Genomic DNA, 27,966 nt, shown 5'->3' with positions numbered 1-27,966 from the left:
ATCATCCATGACATCAGTTTCCACGTGGCAACATCGTGTCCATTGAAAGTCCATAACCCAGCATTCCAAAACCATATATCATCTTCCGGGAAGATAATTTTCGGCCCTCTTTCCCAACAGTTTCACATACGATCCACACACTTCATTTGCAATTCATCTAGCAAATACACTACAAACAAGAGAGCTTTTGAGTGAGAGTGAGAGAGAGAGATAGAGAGAGAGAGAGAGAGAGAGAAAACAAAAAAGAAGGCTAAAGTTGGATTCCCATAGTGTTTTTCACGTAAAAACTTGTATTTGATAGCCATTATGGACAAGTATCACACGATTAATTTCGAAGAGACGGAGTTACGTTTAGGGTTGCCGGGAGGCAAGGGAAATGACGGCGAAACCACCGAAAACAACGGCAAACGAAGGTTCTCGGAGACGGTTAACCTGAAGCTTAATCTATCAACAAAGAAGGCCGAAGCTGATGAGTCAGAGAAGATGGAGGAGAAGAGCTCTATCGCTCCTCGCTCTACTGACCCTGCAAAGCCTCCTGCAAAGTAAGCTACGATCATTTTTTTTTCATTTTTAAATGATATATCGAGAAGAAATTCATATATTGTTTGTTATAGTATTTTTTAATATTGTTGAACACTAATTTGAACTTGTAGAGGATGAGTCTTCATTGGATCTTAAAAAGTGGAAAAAGAAAAGAGTTTATATGTTTGTCGGGGAAAAGAGGGAAAACAACACAACATGTGGAATCTTTTAGTGCTTTTCCCACCAACCAAACAATAATTCAAAAATGTTTTCAACAGGAAAGTGGCTAAGAAAGTCTTTCATTTTCAATATTTTTCTGCTCTTTCAGGGCACAAGTGGTGGGATGGCCACCGGTCAGGTCCTTCCGGAAGAACATCATGGCGGTCCAAAAAGCCAGTTCCGAGGAGGAGAGTGACGGAATGAAGGCCGGCAACGGAATAGCCGCCGCCTTCGTTAAGGTGAGCATGGATGGTGCACCTTATCTACGCAAGGTGGACCTCAAACTTTACAAGAATTACCAACAACTCTCTGATGCCTTAAGCAAAATGTTCAGCTCCTTCACCATTGGTAATTGTCATAAACCCAAAATTAAATATAACATTAGCCATTGATAAACAAAACTTAATCATTATTATTTGGATTAATGATTTAGATAACTACGAGTCACAAGGGATGAAAGATTTCATGAACGAGAGCAAATTGATAGATCTTTTGAATGGTTATAAATATGCCCCTACCTATGAAGACAAAGATGGAGACTGGATGCTCGTTGGAGATGTTCCATGGGAGTAAGTTAATTTTCAACTTTCAATTTTAATTAATATTCACTTCATTATTAATTTCTCTTTCACATTTTATAGGATGTTCGTCGATTCTTGCAAACGTTTACGAATTATGAAAGGATCTGAAGCGATTGGACTTGGTTAGTTCGATTTTTAAAAAAAGTATATATTAAAATTAGAATCAAATTTCGATTTTTGAGTTGACTCGAATACTTCTACTGTCCTGATTTAGAGAGAAGAAATCTATATGTAAAGAAGTTTATTTGATAAATGAAATTATTAATGCAGCACCAAGAGCAGTAGAGAAGTGCAAGAACAGATGCTGAAGTTGGTTCAACAAGAAACAGAAGAAGAAACAACATCAAAATTAATAAAAAAAAAATTATTATGAGGAATATATTTTGGAGAAATAATAGAAAAAACAAATGTTTATTTTCAATGGTTTGTTTAATAATATCTCTAAAATATTATTGTTTTTGGTTGTCTGAGTGTTTTTCTTTTTCTTTTTGTAATATTTTGCATGTATTTGTTTATTGTCACGTATGAAAAGATTCTCTGAAATTACTGTATTTATTATTATTTTAATAAACTTTATAATATAATTGGTTGAGGAGACATGTAAACAAGGACAAAACTTTCGAGATAATGTTCTGAAAAAAATTAATTCACGAGATAAAGCACTCCCAAGATTAATTACTCAAATAAGGTGAAATCCACAGTGTTGGTCGTAGGTCGCCATGCCTTCTGGGCGACCTACTAGGTCGCCATGTCTTCCCGGCGAGCTATAAGAGATTGCATGTGCCATGCACGTCCCAACACGCTGGGCATCCGAGGCCATCCGAACGAGCTATGCGAGGGCATCCGAGCGAGCTATGTGAGGGAATCCGAGGGAAGCCGAGCAAGGGTAGGTCGCCCGGAGGGCATGGCGACCTATGTGTTGGGACGTGCATGTGCCATGCAACACGTTCATTCTCTCTGTTTGAGCAAGGGTAGGCCGCCCGGAGTGCATGGCGACCTACAAGGTCGCCACCTACGGCCAACACTGTTGATTTCACCCTATTTGAGCAATTAATCTTGGGAGTGCATTAGCTCGTAAATTAATTTCTTTCAAAACATTATCTCGAAAGTTTTGCCGGTAAACAAGATCCAGGAATAAGGTCATAAGGTGGAGCAAAGGCCATGTGCAATTTGTTGGGAATCATTTAAAGAATCAATTATTACCAATTTTCAATTAATTTTCAGTGCTGGTACTGTGTATTTTTATTGCAATTTGCAGACTAATGTAGACCATAGAATTTTAATAATAAAAAAACATAGTAACTTCTTTTAGAATATTAAAAAATAATTAAGAAGTAATTATTTTTAAACCAAAATATAATAACATTTCTGTCATTAATAATTTAATTTTCGTCAATGCCTTTGAAATAAATTCAATGAACCCGAATTAATTGCAAACTGAATTAGAGTGACATTTGGTGTCTAAATGACTTGAAGCAGCTCAACCAGGAGCCTAATTTATTCTCTTTGGCGGCCTTTTTTTTTTTAAACTAAAATTAGGGAAAATTACACATTTAGTATCTAACTATCAATTTTATCTTTCAAAATTTTCAAAACCATACCTAAAGTTTTTATTTCATTTTAGTACCCGCCGTTAAATACTTTAATTTCCGTTTCATTTTAGTATCTCGTTCAAATTTTAATGCTAAATTTTGAAGAAAAAAATAAAAGTTTAGATACTAAAACGGGTCAAGACTGTTAGTTTAGATATTAAATGCGTTAAGTTTTTAACGATGAGTACTAAAATGAAATAAAAACTAAACGTTAGGTATGATTTTGAAAAAAAATAAAAATTTAGGTATGAAAATGTACCAAAAGTGATAGTTTATATGCTAAATACGTAATTTACCCTTACAATTATTTGGGTTTTTTAATTATTATCTGAAATTGAGGATTTGGTTGGGGCAATAAGCATCACTTTGATATCTCTCCCAACATGAAACGTGGTATTTGTCAAATTGGTTTCTTTCTTCTTCATCTTCTTTTCAATTTTAAAAAGCTCGTCTACTTGGAAATTAATATCTCAGGGTATGATCTGGTTAACGAGTGATTATAAGTATATTTTATTCAAAAATATAAATTTAAAATATATACAAAATATTATTATATATTCATATATAAATATAAAATTTCAAAAACAAAAATCAGTAAATAAAATTTTTAATTTAATTTAAAAATATAATAGGAATACATTTAGCAATTCACACTATATTAATTGATGTTATAATTAATAAACTTTTAGTTAATTAACTATTTTTATTTAAATAAGAATTAAAATGATCAAAATATTAAAAGTTAGAGTGAACAAAAGAGTAAGGATTAAAATATTATAAAATCAAAGTCTAAGGATGAGTTTTATGCCGAAATTTAATCGGATAGAACATAGGAGGCCCACGTAATCAGCCCATTTTAAGGCCACATGCTTTATCTTTAGGTTGGGGAAGATCGTACGTATATATTCAGGTAAACGAACCGAACGAATCTCAACAGTGATATCTTCATGTTTGTTTGATTAATTTTAATCGGATAAATAAATGAATGTGGACAATAAACGAACGATTTTTTTTTGTTCGTGTTCGTTCATAAGAAATGTAGTTTATTCGTGTTCATTCATGTTTGTTTATTAAAATGATAAACGATCACAAACGAATGAATATAACGAATAGACATAAAATTAATTGAGTTTATATTTGATAAGAGTTTTTTATCCCAAATAATTTTAGGGTTTATATTTTCTCAATTGATTTGTGTATTTTTATTTTGGTTTAAAATTAATTGGATTTTAAAATATTAAATAGGTTTAAGGTTAAAATCTATTAGGTATTAATATTTTAAATAGTTATGGAGTTTGGGCTAAACAAAAATGAACATAAACAAATGAGTTATCGCACATTCTGAATGTAAATAAACGAATAAGTCTTTGTTCGTGTTTGTTCATTTAATTAAGCATACATAAAATCTTGTTCATATTCGCCCATTTAATAAATAAACAAACATAATCAAACAAATTACTAAGCGTAAATGAAGGAACGAGAGATTTGTTTATGTTCGTTCATTTAATTAAACGTACATAAAATCTTTTTCATATTCATTCGTTTAATAAATAAACATAAATAAATAAATTTCTCACCAAACAGTTAAGGTTTCGGTCAACGTTCGATCCATTTGTAGTCCTATATATATACCTTTTCATAAGGTCAAATGTAGCAAGGTTGTAGTCTTACTATCATTATTCGTAATTTTAGCCCTCATTGTTTTGATATTTATCGCAATTAACGTCTCATTGCATTTTCGTTGTATTTAATTTTAATGTTATTTTTTAAAAATTAATTAAATAGAAAATGAGTGAATAAAATTGATCTTAAACCACGGGAGAGTGTAAACTGTAAAGGAAACATTTTTGGTCAGAAACATTTCTTATAACATTTTCGGTTAGCCTTCTGAATAACATTTTCGGTTCAACCGAAAACGTCAAAGAAATTAATATTTTAGGTTGCACCCAATCGACAACGATATGATTTTTACAACATTTTCGGTCGCACTCATTTCTTAGTGTTACTTAGCCTTAAATTAAGCTGTAGTAGGACGAAATTACCCTTAAACCACACTTAAAACGAACCCTGTAAATGATTTGGTACAAAAGTGTAATCTTACACAAAATTGGAACATATGTAGAAGAAACATATAAACAAAAATCCAGAGTCTTTCTTTGTTTCTCATCAGTAATCATTTGACGTGTGCCCTTTCCATTTTTAATGATAACATCTTTCAGAAAGAAACATTTTTCTCTTTGTTTCACTTTCCACAATTCACATGTACTGTAAATCCTTAAAACACTTGGCACACAGTTCCTCTACCTTTAAACTCACCATTCTCTAATTTCACAAGTAAACTCTCATCTTCACCAAACTGCTAATTACTCAACTGAATCAAACCTACATGAATATTACACCAACTCTTTGACATTGGCGACCTCGAATTCCGAGGTAAGCTATCTTCTAAAAAGTTAAAGAACGCATTGTGGCTGAACTTTACACCGTCCAGATAAGAGTTTGTTTTTGAAGATAGAGACTGATGAGCGCAAGGGTTATGGTAGATGTGAACTGTGGAAGTACGATAAAAGGTGAAGTAAATAAGGAAGTAATTCTTTTTGAAAGGTTACTGTAAAAATAAATTGTAAAAAAGATGTATGTAAAAAAGATTAATGGCCAGACACAAAGAAGAAGGGAAATAGGATTTTTTGTTTGAAGACAAATAAACCTTTTGATTCTCTCAGCAACACGACTGCTTTACAGAACATGCCACAGCTTGCGCCCAATGCCTTAGCTTCGACTTCACTTGCTGAGGACTATCTCCTGACAAATGTATATGAAAGGTTTTATTAGGAATAATGCAAAAATTGCCCCCCCAACATTATCCAAAAAGGTCATTTTGCCCCTATTCTTTTTTTTTAACATTTTTCCCTTGACGTTTCATTTTGGTGTAAAAAGCTCCAAAATAGGAACTTTGTTAACATAGATGAAACATTGGGGGCTAAAATGCCCAGAAAAAAAAAAAGAATAAGGGACAATGATTATTTTAGTAAATGTTAAGGGTCTTTTTACCCTAAAATAAAATATTGTGGGTCAAAATGCTCCCAAAAAAATAGAGTAGGGAAAATCACTATTTTGGTAAATGTTGGGGGGATAATTTGGGTATTATGCCATTTTATTATTTTGTAGCTTCGATTTTATTTAGGGTAAACTATTTGGATAGTCTCTTTTGTTTCTGGTCTATTCTAGTTTGGTCATCAGTTTTTTTAAAAAAAAGTTTGGTTTTGGTTTTTTACATTTTTGGGTTATAACATTTTGGTCACTCCCCCTCCGATAGGTTATGTGGCACGTTATAAAAAATTGTTAACCTCCATTAGGGGTGAAATATAAATTTTCAGAAGTTTATGGGTCCATTTAGAAATTAAGGTTTTTTGTTAACTTCCCACGTCAACAATCCAATGGATGTTAGCCTCTGCGTGATAAAAAAGTTATAACCCGAAAACGTAAGTGATCAAACCCAAACATTTTAAAAATCAGTGACCAAAGAAGAACATATCAAAAAATGGGACCATCAGTGCAGTTTGCCCTTTATTTACTATTTGTATTTAAGAATTACCCGCGCTGTACCAATCTGGCTCATTTTTAGGGCTTTCAAGATATGGTGATCAATAACCAACTGATGGTGATGGTGATGGTTGTTAGATTTGTCTAGAAATTAAGTTGGCAAGTTGGAAATTTCATCTTGGTTCGTGGCCAACTTATTAGAAATTTCATCTTGGTTGGTGGCCAAACTTTGAACATGTGAATTTCATATTTGGTGGCTAACTTGTACACATTGGAAAATTCTTTGGTAGGTGGCCAAACTTTGAACATATTGTTCTTGAAACTCAACTATAAATAGGCCTAAGTATTTTCATTAGAAATCATCCCAAAAACAAGTTCTCTCTTCCTCTTGTATTCTTCATTCTCCCACTTTGGGAATTCCAAAGAATTTCATTTGTTGTAATATTGGCGATATAGTGAAGTTATCATCCGGTGTGGTGCCCGAGGAGTAGACGATATTCTCGTCGAACATCGTAAATTTGGTGTGTTCTCTCCTTTATTGTTTTTTATTCGGTTCTTTTCCATTGTGTTTCAATATTCAATAGTTTGACAGGTTTATCCGTTGTGCAACCTTTGGTGGTTTTAATCTTGACAATTTAGGTCAATTTTAAAACTACGTTCGTGTGGGAAATAACCCGTTTTCCCCAACAATTGGTATCAGAGCTTCGGTTAAGGTTATCCTGGTGGTTCCGTTGCTGAAAAGATATAGTTCGTGATATTGAATATTGTTCGTTAGAATTAAAATACCAAAATACGGATCAGTTGAGACATCAAGCTCTTCATCTGGACCGGAGAGGAGGGTGATGTCAAATGCAAATTTCTCGGTGGAGTTGTTTGATGGATCCGGTCATTTTGGCATGTGGCAATGCGAGGTGTTAGACGCTTTATTCCAACAAGGTCTAGACATCGCCATTGAGGAAGAAAAGCCCGAATATATGGAGGAGAAAGAATGGGGAACAATCAATCGTTTGGCGTGCAACACGATTCGATCTTGTCTTTCCAGGGAGCAGAAGTATGGCTACAAGAACGAGACTTCTGCAAGTAAGATGTGGAAAGCTTTGGAAGAAAAATTCCTGAAGAAAAGCTCTCAATATCGTCTCCACATGAAGAAAAAATTGTTCAGATTTGATTATCAACCATACACTAGTATGAATGAACACATCACTGCGTTCAATGAGCTAGCGGAAGACTTATTGGGCATGGATGAAACCTTCAAAGATGAAGATTTGGCTTTGATGTTGTTGTCATCTCTTCCAGATGAATTTGAGCACCTTGAGACAACGTTACTTCATGGTAAGGATAATGTTACCCTTAAAGATGTAATTGTTGCTTTGTATAGTTATGAACTCAGGAAGAAAACCAAGAAGGAGAGCAAGTACGAAGCAGCAGAGGCCATGGTGGCAAGAGGTCTCTCGAAAAGTCAAAAGCCAAAGTGGAGAGGGAGATCAAAGTCGAAGTCCAGACTGGGAAAAGATGAATGTGTCTTTTGTCATGAGAAAGGCCATTGGAAGAAAGATTGTCCGAAGCTGAAGAAGAAATGAAAAGCTGCTCTAGATGCATGTGTTGCAGAGCATGATGCACATGAATCTGATATATCATTGGTTGCTTCATCAACAACATTCCATTCTGATGAGTGGATATTAGATTTGGGTTGCACCTATCATATGTCCCCTAATCGGGAGTGGTTCTCCGATTTAGTGGAACTAAATGCAGGAGTTGTTTATATGGGCAATGACATTGCCTGTAAAACTGTTGGGATAGGTTCAATTCGATTGAAGAATCAAGATGGATCAACCAGAGTTCTGACAGATGTCCGATACGTGCCCAGTTTGAAGAAAAATCCCATCTCGTTGGGAGCCTTAGAATCCAAAGGCTCAGTAGTCACTATGAGAGATGGAGTTTTAAAAGTCACATATGGCGCACTTGTGATGATGAAGGGCATCAGGAAAAATAATTTGTATTACTACCAAGGTAGTACAATTATTGGAGCAGGTGCAGCAGCTTCCGGAGGTGATAATTTGGACACAACCCAGTTGTGGCATATGCGGTTGGGACATGCTGGAGAGAAATCCTTGCAAATTCTGGCAAAGAAATGATTGTTGAAAGGTGCAAAGGCTTGCAAATTGAACTTTTGCGAGCATTGTGTTCTAGGAAAGCAGAAGAGAGTGAAGTTTGGCACCACTATACATAATACAAAAGGTATTCTAGATTATATTCACTCAGATGTATGAGGTCCTTCAAAGACATCGTCTTTGGGAGGAAACCATTATTTTGTAACTTTTGTAGATGACTTTTCCAGAGGAGTTTGGGTGTATCCGATGAAGTCTAAAGATGAAGTGCTTCAAATTTTCCTGAAATGGAAAAATATGATCGAGAACCAGACTGGTAGAAGATCAAACGTCTTAGGACGGAAAATGGAGGGGAATATAAAAGTGACCCATTCTTTGACGTTTTCCATGAGTATGGTATTGTTCGACACTTCACTATTAGACATACACCACAACAGAATGGGGTGGCAGAGCATATGAATCAAACACTATTGGAAAAAGTTCGATGTATGTTGTCTAATGCTGGGTTAGGCAAGGCATTTTGGGCTGAGGCTGTGACATATGCTGGCCATCTTATCAATCGTCTGCCGTCGTCAGCAATAGGAGGAAAAACACCATTGGAGGTATGGTCTGGAAAACCTGTTACTGATTATGATTCCTTACATGTATTTGGATCCACTGCTTATTATCATGTGAAGGAATCCAAGCTTGATCCGAGAGTAAAGAAGGCTCTCTTTATGGGAATCACCCATGGAGTGAAGGGATTCCGCCTTTGGTGTTTAGACACCAAGAAGATAATTTGTAGCATAGATGTTACCTTTGATGAATCTGCCCTAGTAAAGAAGGTAACAAGTGAAGTCGTCCAAACAAGTAGTACTCCGTAGCAAGTGGAGCATACTCCAAAACAGGTGAAGTTTCAGCAGACGATGATCCCAGAAGTTGATGCGGCTGATTCTTCAACTCCAATAGAAGAATTAGAAGATGAAGAGGTTCAAACCCAAGAACCATTGGAGACACCAGAAGCACTTGCAATTACAAGGCCAATGAGAGAAATTCGTAGACCTGCTCGATTTGTTGATACGGTGGCCTATGCTCTTCCAGTTGTTGATGATGGTATCCCTATCACTTACCAAGAAGCAATACAAATAAGTGGAAAAGTGCCATGGATGAAGAAATGCAATCTCTCCAAAAGAACAACACTTGGAAGCTGGCACAATTACTGAAAGGTAAAAGAGCCATTGGATGTAAGTGGGTATTTGTAAAGAAAGATGAATCTCATAACAAGAAAGATGTTCGCTACAAGGCACGGTTGGTAGCTAAAGGCTACGCTCAAAAGGAGGGAATCGACTACAATGAAGTATTTTCCCCTGTTGTGAAGCATTCCTCCATTAGAATATTGTTGGCCTTGGTAGCACAGTTGAATTTGGAGCTAACTCAACTTGATGTAAAGACGACTTTCTTGCACGGTGATTTAGAAGAGGAGATCTATATGTCTCAGCCAGAAGGATACAAAGATGGTGGTCGTGAGAAATGAGTTTGTAAGCTGAACAAATCGCTATATGGATTGAAGCAATCTCAGAGGTAGTGGTACAAGCGATTTGATAGCTTTATGAGGAGGCAAAAGTATACTAGAAGCAAATATGATCATTGTGTGTATTTGCAAAAGCTCAAAGATGGATCTTTCATATATATTCTCTTGTACGTTGACGATATGTTGATCGCTTCAAAGAGTCAAAAGGAGATAGACAAATTAAAGGCTCATATGAATCAAGAGTTTGAGATGAAAGATCTAGGTGAGGTCAAGAAGATTCTTGGTATGGAGATAAGAAGAAATAGACAGAGATGGAAGCTTTGTTTAACACATAAGCAGTATCTGAGAAAGGTATTACAATGTTTTGGCATGAATGAAAATACCAAACATGTAAGTATCTCATTGGCTTCTCATTTGAAACTTAGTTCTCAATTATCTCCTAAAACTAACGAAGAACGAGTGTATATGGTAAAAGTTCCATATGCTAATGCAGTTGGGAGCTTGATGTATGCAATGGTGTGTACGCGTCCTGACATTTCACAAGCAGTTGAAGTTGTGAGCAGGTACATGCATGATCTTGGAGAAGGACATTGGCAAGCTGTGAAATGGATTCTACGGTATCTCCAACAAACCGTGGATGTTGGTTTAGTTTTTGAACAGGATGAAGCACTTGGTCAGTGTATGGTTGGATATGCTGATTCCGATTATGCTGGTGATTTGGATAAGCGTCGATCAACTACTGGGTATTTGTTTACTCTTGCTAAAGCCCCAGTAAGTTGGAAGTCTACATTGCAATCTACGGTGGCCTTGTCTACTACAGAGGCAGAATACATGGCAGTTTCAGAGGCTGTAAAGGAAACAATTTGGCTTAACGGGTTGATGAAAGACTTGGGAGTTGTTCAAAGTCACATTAGTCTCTATTGTGACAGTCAGAGTGCTATTCACTTAGCGAAAAATCAAGTCTACCATTCAAGGACTAAGCATATCGACGTGAGGTATCACTTTGTGCGGGAGATCTTTGAAGAATGAAAGATTCTACTTCAGAAAAATGCGACATCAGAAAATCCTGCAGATATGATGACCAAGGTGGTAACAATAATCAAGTTCAATCATTGTTTGAACTTGATTAACATCCTGAAAGTATGAACACCTTCGGGTGTGTGGCGCTTGTGAGTGCAATTAGATGCACTACAAATTTGGGGAGTTGAAGAAGTTGAGTAGGCTTGGTAATTTCAAGCCAAGGTGGAGATTTGTTATATTTGTCTAGAAATTAAGTTGGCAAGTTGGAAATTTCATCTTGGTTGGTGGACAACTTATTAGAAATTTCATCTTGGTTGGTGGCCAAACTTTGAACATGTGAATTTCATATTTGGTGGCTAATTTGTACATATTGGAAAATTATTTGGTAGGTGGCCAAATTTTGAAAATATTGTTCTTGAAACTCAACTATAATTAGGCCTAAGTATTTCCATTAGAAATCATCCCAAAAACAAGTTCTCTCTTCCTCTTGTATTCTTCATTCTCCCACTTTGGGAATTCCAAAGAATTCCATTTGTTGTAATATTGGCGATATAGTAAAGTTATCATCCGGTGTGGTGCCCGAGGAGTAGACGATATTCTCGTCGAACATCGTAAATTTGGTGTGTTCTCTCCTTTATTGTTTTTTATTCGGTTCTTTTCCATTGTGTTTCAATATTCAATAGTTTGACAGGTTTATTCGCTGTGCAACCTTTGGTGGTTTTAATCTTGACAATTTAGGTCAATTTTAAAACTACGTTCGTGTGGGAAATAACCCGTTTTCCCCAACAATGGTAATGGTGTTGACGAGTAACTCTGGCTTCGATGGGATGGAAATGGAGAAAGGCGACGGTTTACAGTAAAATAAAGGTCTAAAGCAGGCAATGTGTTGCATAGTTTTTTATCTTCTTCGTTGAATCCAAACCCTAATTCTATGCACCCTTTGGGCTCCTTCAAATCTTCATCCGTCAATCCATTCTCTTTCGCGATCACCCCTTTCCTTCTTCTCTCCTGACGAAGAATCTGTCGCCGCCTTCTCTCCCAAGCAACCTCCCTAAAACACGAAATTGATAAGATTATGCAACAACGTTAAACTTTCTACAACCAAAAAAATATGACGAACCTTGAGGTCTCTAACATCGACATTTGCTTTTTTAGGAGTTTCTTGTCGATCATCAACGGAGGCGGCCGATGTTTCGATGCATTACGTTTTGGAACTTTTGTTTCGGAGTCATGGAATGATGAGGATTTAACGGCCTTCTTTGTCTCCGCCGCCTCCGATCCGTCCTCCTTCATCCTCTTCTTTTCCGCAAAAGCTATGATTCAAAACAAAATATAAGAATTCCGTTATCTAAACCTTGGAAGACATCGAATGATAACCTTTTCTTTTCACTTTTTATTTTGATTCGAAATCAAAACAAAATACAAAAGAAAAGTTTATTATAGCCGCGACAGCAGCCGAAGCTGAGGCGGCTTATCCACGATGAAAAGGTCAATGATGATGGATGGATGGATGGATGAAGGGAGCAGTGTTGAAATTATGTATATATTGAAAGGAATCATCAAAAGAAAACGGGGTGGAGATTCTATTGCTAAAACAATTCTTTGAGGCTATTAAATATTCATAGGTCTATGTATGCGTGTCGCTCATTCGGTCTAGCCGTTTTATTTTCAACAAACTTTATTTGTTTATTTTGATTTTAATTAGTAGGGAAAAAGTATAAGAGATATTTGGAATTTTGAAAAAAAAAATTAATTGTGCGTATTATGTTTTCTCTCAATGTGATCCTCCAAGTCAAAAAATAAACCTAATGTGGTCATTTAATCATTTTGTCGTTAACAGTTACGGTGCTAGCGTTGTAGCTTACGGTGTTGACATGGTGATCCACAGTGCTAACGTGGTAGTCCATTTGTCATGTTTGAGTTACCAATTTAGCTCATTTCTCATGTCATCCGCCTCATTATCAACTACTGTGAACTGTCATATATGTATTGTGCACCGTCACATTAGCACAGTGAACTGCCACATTAGCACTGTAACAGTCAACGATGAAAAGTATTAGCCAAATGGTCACATGGGGTTTATTTTATGAGTTGGAGTGTCACATTGAAAAAAATAATATGAAACTTGTTGATTTTTTTAAATGTACAGGAATCTCTAATCCATTTTTACCTAATTATTATAAGCATTACTAATATTTTGTCTAAGGCTTAGGGTCACTTTTGCCACTATAATAGATCTAATTTATTATTTTTATCCTTATGTTATTTTCACATCAATTTTGTCTCAAAGATGTTTAATTTCATTATTTTATACCCTAAACCTTGACTCTTAACCCTTAAACCCTAACTTAAAACTCCAAACTATAATATATATATATTTAAATTGTTGATGCAATGTGACAATTTTAAAAGTTAAATTAATACGAAAAAGATTAAAAAGATAAAATAGATTTATTATAATATCAAAAGTGATTTTTAAACTTTTATTTTATATCAATATTATTTCAACATTGTTAGTTTTATTTCCAATACCTTAAACAACTTTGCTAATGAGTGTTGATACATGTGATTGAGATCAAGGAATTTAATCTTATAAAGTCAAGTTTGAATCCTACTAGTGTCACTTTTAGAGGGTAATCTGTAAATTCCAATTGAATTTTAGATATGCTCTGGCCCTGAACTGGGGAGCTACCCGACCTAAACTTTAATGTACCAAAAAAATATTGTAAACAAGTATTTTAATGTTGAATATCTTTATTTAATGCTTATACAAAATTAGTATGAGTTATAATATCATATTTCACGTAAATGTATTTATAACTAACATTAAATATAAAGGGCAAAAAGATATTGAAGGTCCACATACTTTTATTGAAAAAATAATATGATCATCTTATTATTTTTTAATGTACCTTTTTGACTAACGTTTTTCATCGTTAATCGTTATAGTGCTGATGGGATAATTCATGACGCTGACATGACTTTCTACGGTATTGATATGACAGTTCAATTTTCGTGTTTAATTTACCAATTTAACCCATATGTCATGTTACCGGGCACGATATAAACCACTGTAGACTGTTACATTAACATTATGAACCGTCACTTCAGTACAATAACAGTTAACGATGAAAAATAATGGTCAAAGAGTCACATTAAATTTATTTTTTGAATTAAAGAACCACGTTGAATGAAAAAAATAATACAATAACTACATTGATTTTTAAAAAGAATATGCATTTTTGCGAATTTAAATTCAAATATTATAAATATTTTAATCTCAGTCTCCGCTACCCTTTTGAACCCTCCACGATCCGCAACTTATTCAAACTCCGAATCCCAACCGTTGTTAAATATCTCATCGTACCGCCAAAATTCTAAATTTCCAACACCTAACGATCCGCGCCATTTTATTTTCAACCGATAACCTTTCACCATTTTCTTATAAAATCTACATCTCTCAGCCGTTTCTTACTAAAAATAGAAAAAAGCTTCCGAATCTACTAGGACTCATAAACTCGTTGAATTGACTCATGGCTTCCGTTGTTGCCTCCGTCGCGAAGAAGAAAGTTGCTGGCTCTAAGAAGCCGAAATCAGCTTCTTCACTAGAAACCTTTGGTTCCTCTCTCTATATTATTATCGATTTTTAATTCAGTTTCTGAATGATTTTTACAGATGATTTCAGAAGCCATCGTTACGTTGAAAGAGAGGAGTGGATCGAGCCAGTATGCGCTCACTAAATTCATCGAAGAAAAGCATAAACAATTACCGTCGAATTTTCGAAAGCTCTTGCTTGTTCAGATGAAGAAGTTCGTTGCTTCTGGAAAACTCGTCAAAGTTAAAGCCTCTTTCAAACTACCTTCGGCTTCCGCTGCAGTTAAGAATCCCGTCACCGCGAAGCCTAAATCTGCTACTACCACGGCCGCAAAATCCAAGCCGAAGACGGCAAAAACCGCGGCGAAGCCGAAAGCGAAGGCCAAAGTAGCAACGCCTGTGAAGGCAAAGGCTAAAATTACGGTGAAACTGAAGGCTACGACAAAGGCTAAAGCTAAACCAGCGGCCAAGCCAAATAAGGTGGCAAAGACGGCCAAGAAGAGTTCACCGGGGCATAAAGTAAAGACTCCGGCAAAGAAGAAGGTTGTAGTGGCGAAGAAACCAAAGAGTTTGAAATCGCCGGCTAAAAAAGCGGCGCCAAAGAAGGCAATGAAGTAAAGAGAGTGGAACGTTTACTTGTAGGACTTGGGAGGTTTTTTTTTTCAGACGGTGTAAATTTGGTGGTAGAATAGGGGTAGTTATGGATTTTAGACCGATATATGTGATTTATGTTGGTTTATTTATATATAAAACAGGTTATGCTTTATGTGTCATTTTATCAGTTTTTTTTAATCTTTCTATTTATTAGTAAGATTCGTGATTTCTGTTTTCCTTTGAGGTTTATAAGTTGGTGCTTAATTTCATCTGGAGAATAATTTTTTGTTCATGGTCTTAATTATAATGTTTTTAATGATGGTATAAAAAGGTTATTTTAATTAATTCCATTGATTTTTATAGGAGTTGGTAATTTAGGGAATTATGTGCACAAGCACAACTTTTCTGCTCTGGATTTGTATTATAATTGAATATGCGTTTTGTATTTTGTGTTTGTACATAATTTTCTCGCGTCATTCGATTTTAGAAAAAATTCTAGGGATTTAGTGAGAAATTTTCAAGCATCAAGAAAATTAATACATGAACATTTTTTTAACAAACGCCAAGAGTTTTTCCTAAAATTTTCATTATAGTCACTTAAATAGTGCCCTTTTCTTAGTACTGCAATGCATTAAACAAGAAATATACCTTTTCAATCATAATTATGCATAGTTAAATAAATTTAATATGAAACCATTTATGTAATAATATTTACCATGTTCATGTATTTTATAATTTTAAAGCCATATTTCGCATTATATCTCATAATATATATATATATATATATATATATATATATATATATATATATATAAAGCTAGGTAAGAATACAAACTTACAAAACATATACAATTCACATGAATGCAAGCCATTGTAAAAATAAGTTGTCTGCTAAAATTGAAACAAGCTAATTACTATTCAGTTTCAAAACATCCATATAGCATGACAGGGCAGGAATTCAAGTCTACTTCCCAGCTTAATAGTTAGTATTTAGTAAAAAAAAGAAACACTAGATGTTCATGATTCAACCGTGATGTTAGCATTACTCGCCTCGGCGATTTTAGAAGGCGTAGCTTTTGTCGCCTCTTTTACCTGTTTTGCTCGATCTTTAGCCCTGCCAGAGAGATTACCGGTCTGTCCACCAACCCGGCCTTTACTTTTTAACTCATTTGCAGTAGGGGATCGCTCGATATGGTTACCTAAACTGTGACGGTGAGTCCGGGAGCAAGCTTTTGCTTTTTCGTCCTGAGATGAGCGGACTGCATCACTGCAGCTCTTTCTCCGGGAAAGATTTGGTGACTTTGGCCGAGTCAATGGCAGCTGAAACGAAATAGAAGCAAGATTGAAATGTTCCATTATCCACCAAAACTGCATGAAACATATGTGATGCATATGTTCGAACATGTAACTTCATGGAACATGTAACTTCGAGGACTCGAGAAAAACAGGGAGAAAAGATCGACCGGGAATACCTTCTTCAGTTCAACCTTTCGTGGATGTCCTTCATAGTAGAAATCAGGAATCGGATTTGCTTTGACAACCATGCTCTTTCTAAGCTGTTTAAGGGCTGCTTCTTGCTCTTCCTGCAAGAAAGCAAGGAGGCCCATTTTTGTTAAATCTAACCAAGTCGTGGAGAAGTATAATATTCTGAATGCCACGTACCTTGGTCCGGGCCTCGCACTGGCTTCTCTCCGCCTCCAAAGCTCGGTGTTTTCCCTCCAACTTTTGGTAAAACTGGATTGATAAAAGAACATTTATACTTGGATAGCTTGGGAAATGAAATACGGAAAAAATCGACAACTGAAAAGGTATCAGAAATAGTAGGACAAAGAATTTACCTCCCTCCGTTTCTCAGCTCGTTCAGCACTTCTAAAAGATGGAGCAGATCCAATAGTTACCCTTGACCTAGCAGTTCGAACAGATGCAGCCGTACTAGATACAGTTAAGGAAGAAATATGATAATAGTGTTCGTAACACCCCAAAATTTCCCCAAATTAAAACTAAATTTTACCCAAAATTAAAAACCATAGAATTTGGGAAATTTTCTTTGAATCCCTAATTTTGATTCAGTGGCTATTTCGTAAGAGAAACCAAGTTTGAATGTTACTTTGGAAATCTTTGAGAACAACGAGGACCATCCCTGTAATTTAACTATTTTTACCAGAAACATATCAACCCTAATTTTGAAACTCCACGAGCTACCGCCTTCAAGCTTTTTATCTATTTTTATTTTCTATTCCTTCGTGCGTTGTTCCTTCTGGTTTACCCATCGTCTTTCACATCGAAGCTCATCGCCGACAAAGCTAAACAGCGTACACCCGCCTTGAACCATCGACCGCCTCTCGTCGCATTCCCTAACGTGGCCACCCTGTCGTCGTCGTTTCAAGCTTTGGAGGAAAATCATGACCTTGTTTTCGTTCTCGGAAGTTTCCGATCGTATGGGGAGCTATTGCAGTACCTTTATAGTGACCTTGGACGAGTTAGTGGCTTTAATCAGAGATCGGGTATTGATGGTTTAAACACTTGGGTTGGAGCTAATCATTCTTCTATATCAAATGCTTCTGGAATCACCGATAAAAAGGATTATGAGAAGTGGAGATCTTACCATACCTCTTGCTGTGATTTGATGAGGTTACTTTCTCACCAACTCAACCTATTAAATCCAATAAGACAAACGTGATTGTTTTAGTTTGTACAGGGAGCTATTTATATTCGTAAAGGCATGGTCTTGGCATAAACAATTTGTTTATCCAAGGAAAGCATGGATTCAAGGACGCATGACTTGTTTGAGTTTTGATTCGAAGAGGGGACATCTAATCGAAAACGGAAGTATCGCCCCTCCATTGCTAGCGCTCGATTTGAACTCACTCGGATAACTAGAATTGACCGTGAGTATTAGTTAATACGTTGGCATTAGCTATGGTTCTCATATTAGATTAGAATAGTAAATTATTTGTTAATTATTGTGTGGTAATTGATTCGGGTCGATCCTCTGTCCAAGTTGATCGTGATAGGCGCTACTTAGAGAATCTTATTTATTTTCAGATAAATTATTATTTCATTATGATTTTTATTCTACTTTTCATTCGAGGAATATTTTGGTAACACTAGTATTAATTTTTAAGTTTTTAAATCGAGCATGTTTTTCGTAAGGGATAAGTTTCTTCATAACTCTCTAGATTCGACCTAATTTCTTTTAGGTTGGGTTTTGGGTTACAAGAAGTCCCTCGATAAAAATAATAATAAAAAAACTGCTACCAACTAGTTGAATGTACCATGTCATAAAACCAAAGAAAAGGATACGAGGAAGTGACGGACCAATTATCTTCTTCATCAGGAATCTTCCTGCCATATGGTTGCAATGGCTTCCTCGACATTGGAGTGGTCACCGGAGAGTACGGCTGAGAAAAATGGCAAAATAAAAAAGATCAGCACCTTACACATATATCAGCAAATAAGTAGCATCAATGATCTGAAACCGAGCAATTACACTGATTTAGACAAACAAAGGAAAACCGGCCATGGAACGGCCATTAAAAGCAAAACATTGACAGGATCGTTTCAACATGCATATAAAAATGGCCGTAAACCACAGATCAAAATTTCATTTTGAAAGAAAACATTATCGCTAGATTTCCTATCGGAAAATTCACTATTGCCACGTATGGAAATCTCCAACTGCACATGAAGAAGCAATTGCTTATCGGTTTCTTACAGATCAGACCTCTTATGAAGAAAACTGCCAATCCGAGTGTCAAAAACCAAACTATATATCAAATAATCTGGATCACAAAATTTCACTCTTACTCAAGAATTGGAGTTACCTCTGAACCCTTCGTTGAAGTAGGGGAGAGCGTAGTGTCAACATTTGCGGTGCCATTTGCACCATTAGATCTCGATGCATTTGTGCCAAACTTGTTGTCCATGGACTTGTGATCTTCAGCCTTTTCATTTTTCTCTTCAGGGATGTCAGTGCAATAATTAGTGCTTTTAACACCCAGCAGTTCTTGCTTCTCATGATCAATCTCGACGACTGAGTTTTTTTCGGTGCATTCCTTGACCTCATACCCATTCGACTCCGTGCCCTTTGGAACTCTCAGATTACAGTTTGATTTCACCAAGCCATTTGGCTTATTGTCCTTGCCAGCATCTGTGAGTTCCCTCCCCATTACACTGCATTAGAAAAAGTTGAGCATCATAACAATGAGGAATTGGAAATTATTGGGTCGGAAAAGGCAAAAACAGAGGAAAGGGAAAAAGGTAATAGACAATTCATTTTCATATTATGTCGATATGCATACGATGTTTCATGCACTTGCGATGAACAAACTACGCTTAACAAGGTACACGGCATTGAAAAATCGACTGAAACAGGCAGTTTAAAGCTGCTAAATCAAGAACTACACTAACAATGTCTAGCATTGCATGGTTATAAGAGATTTGAAACAAGATTCATATATAATCCACAGACTGAAAACCCAAACATCAAATAAAACGGCCATTTCGTGTAGATCGGACTATGATCTGCGGTCTGAATTTCACATCTGAGCTAAAACATGCATCCTGGTCAACATTGAATGAAAAATGCTTCACATTCAGTGTTATTCAGCTTTGTCTCCTCCTAATGGAAAGCTTCCAACATGCACATCAAGTGATTGAATTCTATTTCCAAAGAATCCCTTTTTCTTTTCCAAGCCTTGCAATGCTTTCACTTTGTTTCAACATTGGAAGATTCCAGAAAAGGATTTATGGATCCTTCAACTACAAATTGTGAGGAGTTCAACTTTTAGATTTAACTTAATAGAGAAGGGGGAGAATGGATTTCCACAAATCCAACACTTTGAGACCAAACTGAGAAAGCCCAGAATGGATAAATCCCAGATGGACAAATAAAAACCCAGAAATTTACCAAAAACTCTTCATTTCCTAGCAAACATTCACATAAAACAAACACAAAACCTTGAAAAAAAACGAGCAAGATGGAAAATCAGTTAAATAGATGAGCCGCATTGCTCATTTTAAGACCAAAAACCCAAAACAAAAGATAATGACTTTGATACAAATAGTATATAGCTCACAGGTTTTTGTAGCTTGATCTGATAAGATCTTGAAACCCTTTTCTCCTCTCTTCTTCTTCTTCTTCTCCTTCTTTCTTTACAGTTTCTCTCACTCCGATAGCTTGGTGTATCTTAGAAGCAGACAATGTGCTATCTGTGATTTTCCTTTTATATAGCTCTCAGGACAACCTTTGAAACTGTGTTATTTTTCTTTATTTTTTCTCTCTTCCTAATATTGAATTGTTCATTACTTCACAGCTTATTTGGGTATTTTTTAATATTTGGTGCACATGTAACTATTTTAATATATCATCAAATATTATTTTAATATATTTGTTTTAAGATTTTTTTTTTAAAATGAATATTTTCTATGGCACAAGAGATACAAATTTTCATTAAATATTTTAATGTGAAATAAAAACTAAAGAAATGAAAAAAAATCAAAAAATAACAAGTTTTTTACTAAAGAAACCTACCCATACAATTTAAGAATATTTACTAATAATATATTGAACATTAATTATTTCTACTCATTGAGTTCAAACTAGTTAACAAATGCTACACCAATTGTCTATGAAGAATAGAAGCATAAGTAAGATAGTAGAACATTATTAATGTAGATTAGCTAATTAATTAATGTACATATGTTGTTAGTGTTTCAATTTATTAATCTTAGTGAGCTCTATGATATCTTTTAAATGACTAAAAAGGCAAAAATAAATGAAATGGGGAGCAAATTAAATTTTCCATTTTCTTTTTGTGAATTGAAAACAATTTTGACAGTAAAGGACTGTTTGGAAGGTGGGAAAAAAAAGCTGAAAAGGTTGTAGATTTTTGAATTCAAGTTGAGAAAAGTGGGAGGGAATTATGGATGGTTGGTTTGGTAGTAAAAGAGGGGAGGTGGGCACTGTAATTATTAATAAATATTTTCATGTACACTCGTTCATCAACCGTATATTAATCCAAAAGTGAAATATAAATTCAAACTGAGATAGTTTTTTAAGGGTAAATTATAAATTTAATCACTTAATTTTTTTTTCTCTTGTTCTTATCTTGGTTACTAAAGTTTAAAATTTTCAATACACTCGTTAAACTTTTAATTTGTTCTTATTTTGATCACTTGGCTGTTAAATCATCCACGACATGGCATCCATGTATGCTAATGTGGGTTGTTTTTATCGATATGGATTCCATGTGTCACCCACCACATTTTTCCTTTTTTGATTTTATATTCTTTCTTCGAAGATGAAAGTTTTATAGTTTTATTCATGTGCCACGTCGACAATGCAATTATCATTCTTCGATGTTTTTTTCAATCACTCAGAATATCGAATAAACTCGTCTTAATATCTCTTGCCAATTTATTAGTTTTAGTATTTACCTAAATCACTTTAAAACTCATAAACAAATCATAAAACATCACACCACTTTGATATATAATCTTCACCATCTGATCAACGTAGAATCAAAATATACAAGTCACTTCTGCCTTCACCTTCTCATCATTGGAATTTAAAAGAATATGTTTTATCATCGTGAAATCAAAAAGCATAATTCGAAACTAGAGTTTTTGTTTTCTTTTTCATAAAACTAAGAAGTTTTGAGGTTATATCATTATTTTTAAAAGAAAAATATGCAACCATAACACCGTCAGTATTTAACGACAAAGTGATCAAAATACTTAAGCTTTAGTGATCAAAATAAGAGAAAAAAAAAAGTTGAATGATGAAATAAGAGCAAATCAAAAGATTAACAAGTAAATTAAAATTTCTTAAGTTTCAATGACTAAAATAAGAATAAAAATAAATAGTTGAATGATTTATTTACTTTTTTAAATGAACCCCCCATATTATATAGACATCACAAACAAAATATCAGCTTTAAATAAAGAATTCATTATCAAAACCATTAATTTCTCAATATCCTTTATAGGGGTTTTTTTGTAAATTTCTTTTGGAATCGTGTAAGAAAATATATAAAATTCAATGACATTTGATTCTTATTTTTAGGGCTCGAAAGCAAGTAAATGTACCCATGCTATTTATTATTAAGGCCATTTTTATTTTACTTTAAGGGTTTAGGTGTACCAACACTATTTATTAACATTTTTGTTTCAACTTTACGCATAACTTTTCTTACCAAAAGAAAAGCCATAAACATAGCACTCTTTTTTTTAATTAATCACAGTATCCAATCTATTAACAGACTCATCCAGATCTGGTACTGTAGAGGTGAGGGTGATCCTCCCAACTCAGTTTGCTCTATTCGCAAACGCCAGGATTCGAACCTCTAACCTTGCTTAAGGGACTTAGTGCTAGGGGTGTGCAAAACTACCCGACCCGCCGACCCGGACCTAAAAAACAGGGTAATTTTCTATAAAAAATATTATCCGGCCGGGTCAGGCCCGGGTCACAAAATCTAGTTTTTTCGGGTACCCGGTTAGTTTTATATATATATATATAATATAATGGATTATTTATATTATGGATTATTAGATTTTATATTTTGAACTTTTAAATTTTATGTTCGGATATTGGAGTATATAATTTGAAGTTTCGAACATTTAAATTTGTGTATTTTTTAAAAATTAATAATTTGAAAATGAAAAAAATAATAGGTATCCGCAAAATCCGGGTACCCGTAACATCCGGGTCGGGACACGGGCCGAGAAATCACCGACCCGGATGTTGCAAGTACCCGAAAATCAGGATACCCGAATTTGTACACCCCTACTTAATGTCTCATATCACTATACCAACTAGTTGTTGGTTAAATATATCACTCTTTATAGGTACTAGGGACGGACAAACAATGGGTAAAATTAATTTACTTGTTGTTTGCAAATTATTTTTATTTTCTACTTTTTAAATAATTATAATTATAAAAACATTTCAAATAGTAAATATTTTAATAATTATAAAAAATAATTTAATTTTACTTTATTTAATATTACGCTCAAGTCAGTTAAAAAACGTTTAAATATCAATATGATCATTATAATTTTAATTTTTTTGGTACAATTTCAGGCTTTATGTAGCTAGAAAATCACGGAATTCACGAACAATTTAATTGGATGGTATTGATTTCGTGAGTGTATTAATGTTTTTACGCCTATGTATTTGAAATGAAAGATAACCAAGAGGGGGGCATTGAGTGTGTAATTTAATGAGTCAACTCATAGGCATATCTCAACCAGGTCGAGCTGCTCAGTCAAACCACTGTTCAATGTATATTATGGTTCATTAATGTTGTTAAGCACTGACCTAGAAGCATAACAAATGAACTAACGGAGATTTGGGATTTTGGTACATTTAATTGATCGATTTGTATTTGTGATGACAAATGGTAGCGTTGGTTCAATATTCTCCCCATTTTTATACTTTGGTTAGCGTATGGTTCGGTTTAAAGATACACGCATAATTTTATGTTAGATTGAGTGATTTATAAAACTTTAAAATATACGAATTTATAAAATTTTAGAAGAAAAATATATTATAAATATAAAATATAAAAATATATTTAAAAATATTTGATAATTTAAAATTTTCCTAAGAGACAACTTCCACCAACTCCTTTTGGACACAGGCTTAGAGATTAGAGGCGTTCATACTGATGGTGCTAGCGTTGTAGTTCAACCTAACGCTATTCAACTGGTGAAATTCTAGGATTCTCTGAAGGTGGAGCTTGGTTGGTTGTGAATGTCGAAAGAAGTGGTGTAGTTGCTGATATTATGATGATTAAGTCACGGTACACGTTATCATTTTGACGACGTTGAAGTCGCCATTAATGAAGCTGTTGTTAACTTTGGCTTTGAGTTCCAAAACGACGTACCGTCAGTCACCGCGTGGTTAACCGAACAACCGACGAAGATACCTTCACCAAACTCGGTGACTTGGACAACCATGATTGGTTTAAAATGGGTATTGTAACTCATCGTCTTAGTGAAGAAGAATCCCTTCTTACACGTTGCGTGGTGGAATTCAACGTCGGCGTCGTAATAGGTGATGTAAAAGTAACCTTTTTGGTCGGCGTAAAGACGACCGACGAGAAGAGAGAACAACAACAACGTTTTGGAGAGGGATTGTTTGAAGAGAGAAACGAGTGAATTGGTGGGAATCGAAGGGCGAGTAAAGAGACAACCTTTCTGGATGTAATGACAAGACAACATGAGAAGATCAGAAACTAAAAGCGTGAGATCTTCGAGGCTTGATTTTTGGTTTGGGAAAATCAGGGTTTTTGAAACCAAAATCACTGATATAACTGAAGAATAAGAATAAGATTATATGGTTTTTTTTGGAAGACCAAGTCATATAGTGAGGGGTGAAATGAGTGTACCCTTTCTGCTCCAGTATTTGAGCAGTTAAACTTGAAACAAAGTGAATCACTGTCAGTAGGTTTTCAATGAGAGTTGATGTCGGAGAAATTATGGAGAGATAGAAAGAAAGAAAGAAAAAGGAGTGAGAAGAAGAAGAAGAAGGTGGATATTTTTTAAAGTAGTGGTTAAAAACTATATGTACGTGTGTGTGATTAAATGCAACTTCATGAGATCTGAGTTATAGCAGAACCGCTGAAGCAAGTTTTTGGAAGAAGAAAAAGAAGAAGAAGAAAGATTCATACTTACCCAACAAATATTTTCAGAAAGTTGAAGAAATTATAGAGGGTCCATGAAGAAGAAGAAGAAACACGAGAATTGAGTTTTTTTTTTAATTGCCAACTCATACTTCCGGGTTAACGGAAATTAACGATAAAGGGATTTGAATCGGACGAACCGATAATGTTAGGGACCAAACGCATTTAATTAAAAAATCGGTGACCAAAATCAATCATACATGAAACAAAGGAGACTATTGGTAAATTTACCCAATTAAAAATATGTTTATTTGAATTTCTTTCTGAATTTAAATGTTAAGATATTAATTAGTTTCAATTTAAATGATTCTCTTAAAGCAAAGATGATTTACATATATATTTATGAAATAAGTTAAATTAAAAATTCTTCAAGTGCTATAATAAAAACAAAGTATAATTGTAGGGGCCAAGGTATTATTATTTGTTTTGGTTTGTCATATTTATTCATGCTACAATGAAATAAAAAGAAAAATAAAAAGGAAACAAAATTATGTTGAAAAAGTAATTTGATGTATTAGGCGAAGACAAAAGAGTAGGTATCAAATAGAAAAAGGCCATTTGGTGATTATATCATATCATCCACACGTGAAGAGAAAGATTCCTCATCACAGCTGAAGTTGGTTGCACCAAAAGAAAACCTCTACTTTTTCAGTTGAGTTCTCACTTGAAATTGCTTTCATTTTTGGAAGGTTGGAAAACAAGATATTTTCTTTGCAATTCTTTTTCCATAGGGTAAATTACACGTTTAGTATTTAAATTATTAGGCTTGAATAATATTAGTACCTAAACTTTTATTTTTTTCTTCAAAAACCATACCTAACATTTAGTTTTTTTCATTTTAGTACCCGCCATTGAAAAATTAACGGACTGATAGCGTCTACATTTTTCGGCCGCTGCCTCTGTCAATCGATGAAGCCTAAACTTTCTAGGTGAAATATGCAAGGTCATAGATAACTTATGTATCTCATGAGTTGTACGAGACCATACATCGTTTTTTTAAAGCATTCTAAGAAGATTCATGAGAAATCTAGGTGAAAATCACTGGAAAGGGATAAAAGGGATACTAGATATCTTAGATACACTCGGGATTAGGGGGTGTATTATTCCAGAGATCATGTGGTCTTAGAAGGATTCTCCGATGCCAGTTGGATATATGATATTCAAGATAGCAAATGCACAAGTGAATATGTATTCACTTTAGGAGAAGGAGTTGTGTCTTGCAAATCCTCAAGACAAATGATTATAACTAGATCCACCATGGATAGCTCTAGATAAATCTGGAGAAGAAGCGGAATGGCTTCGGAACTTTCTTGTGGATATTCCAGAATAGTCGAAACCTGTGCCCATAGTATGTATATACTGTGACAACCAAGCAACAACTACTAGAGCACATAATTTTATGTATAATGGTAAATCAAGACATATGTGTCGTCGATGCAATACCATTAGGCAACTGATCTCAAATGGAGTTATCTCTATTGATTATGTAAAATCAATGGATAACATCGTGGATCCACTAACCAAAAGGTTAAATCGAGATCAAGTTGAGAACTAAAGCCCGTGAAATTTAAAGGCGTTATGTGAAGGAAAACCTTATTGATTGGATATCCCAAGATCTAGGTTCAAAGGGACAACCTAATTGCATAAACTGTGTACGGTCACTGTGGGGGGTTTCTTATCCCAAGTTCGTTCCTATGATGTAAACAATAATCAAAGTGGTATAGGCTAAGCTAGGCTTTTAATGACCATTGTGTGTTGTGGTGAGCCGAGCAACATAAGTCACCTATGTGAGAGTGAAGTAGGGCTGCTTCAAGAAGACTATCTAGCATAATTCTCTCAAAATCTTATAGATCCAGGCGATGTCCATGGATTTAGGGACATACCCATGAGAACTATTTTTTTGTTAGAGGGGTAGTTGTGTGAAGTATGTCATCGTTTATACAAACGACAGAACAATTCAATGACATTGCATCTACTGTTTAACCAGTAAAATAAATATACCTTCACAAGGGAAGGTTCAAAGGAGAAAACATACATATCCTATGCAACTATCAGTCATAGAGGCTATCACCACATCGAGTCAAAATGATTTGATTAAGTCATCAATTTCAATCATGTGGGGGATTGTTGGAAAATAAGGTGAATTACATAGATGGATTTAATATTTATATTAAATTTAGGAGGAAATATATGTTTAATATTTAATTTAAATAATAGTATTATCTATTTAAATTTATATATTAAAAGAGTTTTGGTTGGATTAAAACTCTTGGGTTTAATATTATAAATTTAAAAGATATTATGATATGTTTAAATTTAGACATTAAAAGAGTTTTGATCAGAGTAAAACTCTCAGATTTAACATTTTGAATTTAAAAAATATTTTTATATATTTTTATATATTAAAAAGGTTTTAATTTGAGTAAAACTCTCTCAAAATTCTCCCATAGATATTGAGCAATCCTCTCAGTTTTTCATATCTCAGAATTCAATAAGAATTCTTCACTTGAAAAATATTTTCTCCTTCCTAGAAAATATCCTTTTCCTCTCCTTTTATTTATAAATAATTTGATTTTTTTCTCATGTTCCATTATTGTCCCGGATTATTACTCTTGAATAACACACTCAGGGTCGCAGGGTTTCCAGATTTTACGTGTCTCTTCCGGAGTAGGCATGCTCGGTTGTGGCAGGGAAATGGCTGCCGAAAGCATGCTAGATATCGGGATAGACGTCGTGTCACCTGAAGGCGGTGGAGGGAGCTCCGGAGGTCAGCATGATAAAAAGGCTGAAACCCTTTACTAAAAAAAACAGTTGATCATAGGAATTGAGTTCGTTATGGAGATCGAAGTATTATTGAAAGGGATCATAAGACTTTTCAAGTTTTAATTCTTACATTCATTCTATATAGCAATTAGGCTTACTTTTCATCTCTTTTTGACAAATGAAGGTTGGAAAAGAGAAAAGAGTTTTGAATACTGAAAATCGAACTTTAGATTA

The 27,966-nt window shown here is 34.7% G+C and overlaps 4 protein-coding genes across 4 annotated transcripts; 2 read left to right on the top strand and 2 right to left on the bottom strand.

Annotated features, from left to right (window-relative positions):
* Window positions 1-98: 98 nt before the first annotated feature.
* Window positions 99-1,875, top strand: LOC120164903 (auxin-responsive protein IAA16-like). The gene is made up of 5 exons (XM_039174535.1): window positions 99-542; window positions 851-1,089; window positions 1,175-1,310; window positions 1,383-1,444; window positions 1,593-1,875. The coding sequence occupies exons 1-5, from the start codon at window positions 307-309 to the stop codon at window positions 1,628-1,630; spliced, it is 711 nt and encodes a 236-aa protein (XP_039030466.1). The 5' UTR covers window positions 99-306; the 3' UTR covers window positions 1,631-1,875.
* Window positions 1,876-5,633: 3,758 nt separating this feature from the next.
* On the bottom strand, window positions 5,634-14,029 carry LOC120164921. Its single transcript, XM_039174546.1, has 4 exons — window positions 14,008-14,029; window positions 12,216-12,408; window positions 11,869-12,146; window positions 5,634-5,716 (listed from the first exon to the last, which is right to left on the bottom strand). The coding sequence occupies exons 1-4, from the start codon at window positions 14,027-14,029 to the stop codon at window positions 5,634-5,636; spliced, it is 576 nt and encodes a 191-aa protein (XP_039030477.1).
* A 736-nt stretch (window positions 14,030-14,765) lies between these two features.
* LOC120164902 (histone H1-like) lies at window positions 14,766-15,313 on the top strand. Its single transcript, XM_039174534.1, has one exon. It carries the CDS (start codon window positions 14,771-14,773, stop codon window positions 15,305-15,307), a length of 537 nt encoding a protein of 178 aa, XP_039030465.1. The 5' UTR covers window positions 14,766-14,770; the 3' UTR covers window positions 15,308-15,313.
* A 969-nt stretch (window positions 15,314-16,282) lies between these two features.
* On the bottom strand, window positions 16,283-20,468 carry LOC120164934 (protein WVD2-like 1). The gene is made up of 7 exons (XM_039174559.1): window positions 20,362-20,468; window positions 19,108-19,456; window positions 18,587-18,684; window positions 17,122-17,215; window positions 16,946-17,017; window positions 16,756-16,866; window positions 16,283-16,603 (listed from the first exon to the last, which is right to left on the bottom strand). The coding sequence occupies exons 2-7, from the start codon at window positions 19,450-19,452 to the stop codon at window positions 16,301-16,303; spliced, it is 1,023 nt and encodes a 340-aa protein (XP_039030490.1). The 5' UTR covers window positions 19,453-19,456; window positions 20,362-20,468; the 3' UTR covers window positions 16,283-16,300.
* Window positions 20,469-27,966: the final 7,498 nt, after the last annotated feature.

The sequence above is a fragment of the Hibiscus syriacus genome, unplaced genomic scaffold, assembly GCF_006381635.1.
Source record: "Hibiscus syriacus cultivar Baekdansim isolate YM2019G1 unplaced genomic scaffold, ASM638163v2 tig00111558_pilon, whole genome shotgun sequence".
NCBI classification, from domain to species: domain Eukaryota; kingdom Viridiplantae; phylum Streptophyta; class Magnoliopsida; order Malvales; family Malvaceae; genus Hibiscus; species Hibiscus syriacus.
The sequence above is the reverse complement of the archived record's forward strand: the minus strand, read 5'-3'. Positions and strand labels throughout refer to the sequence as shown.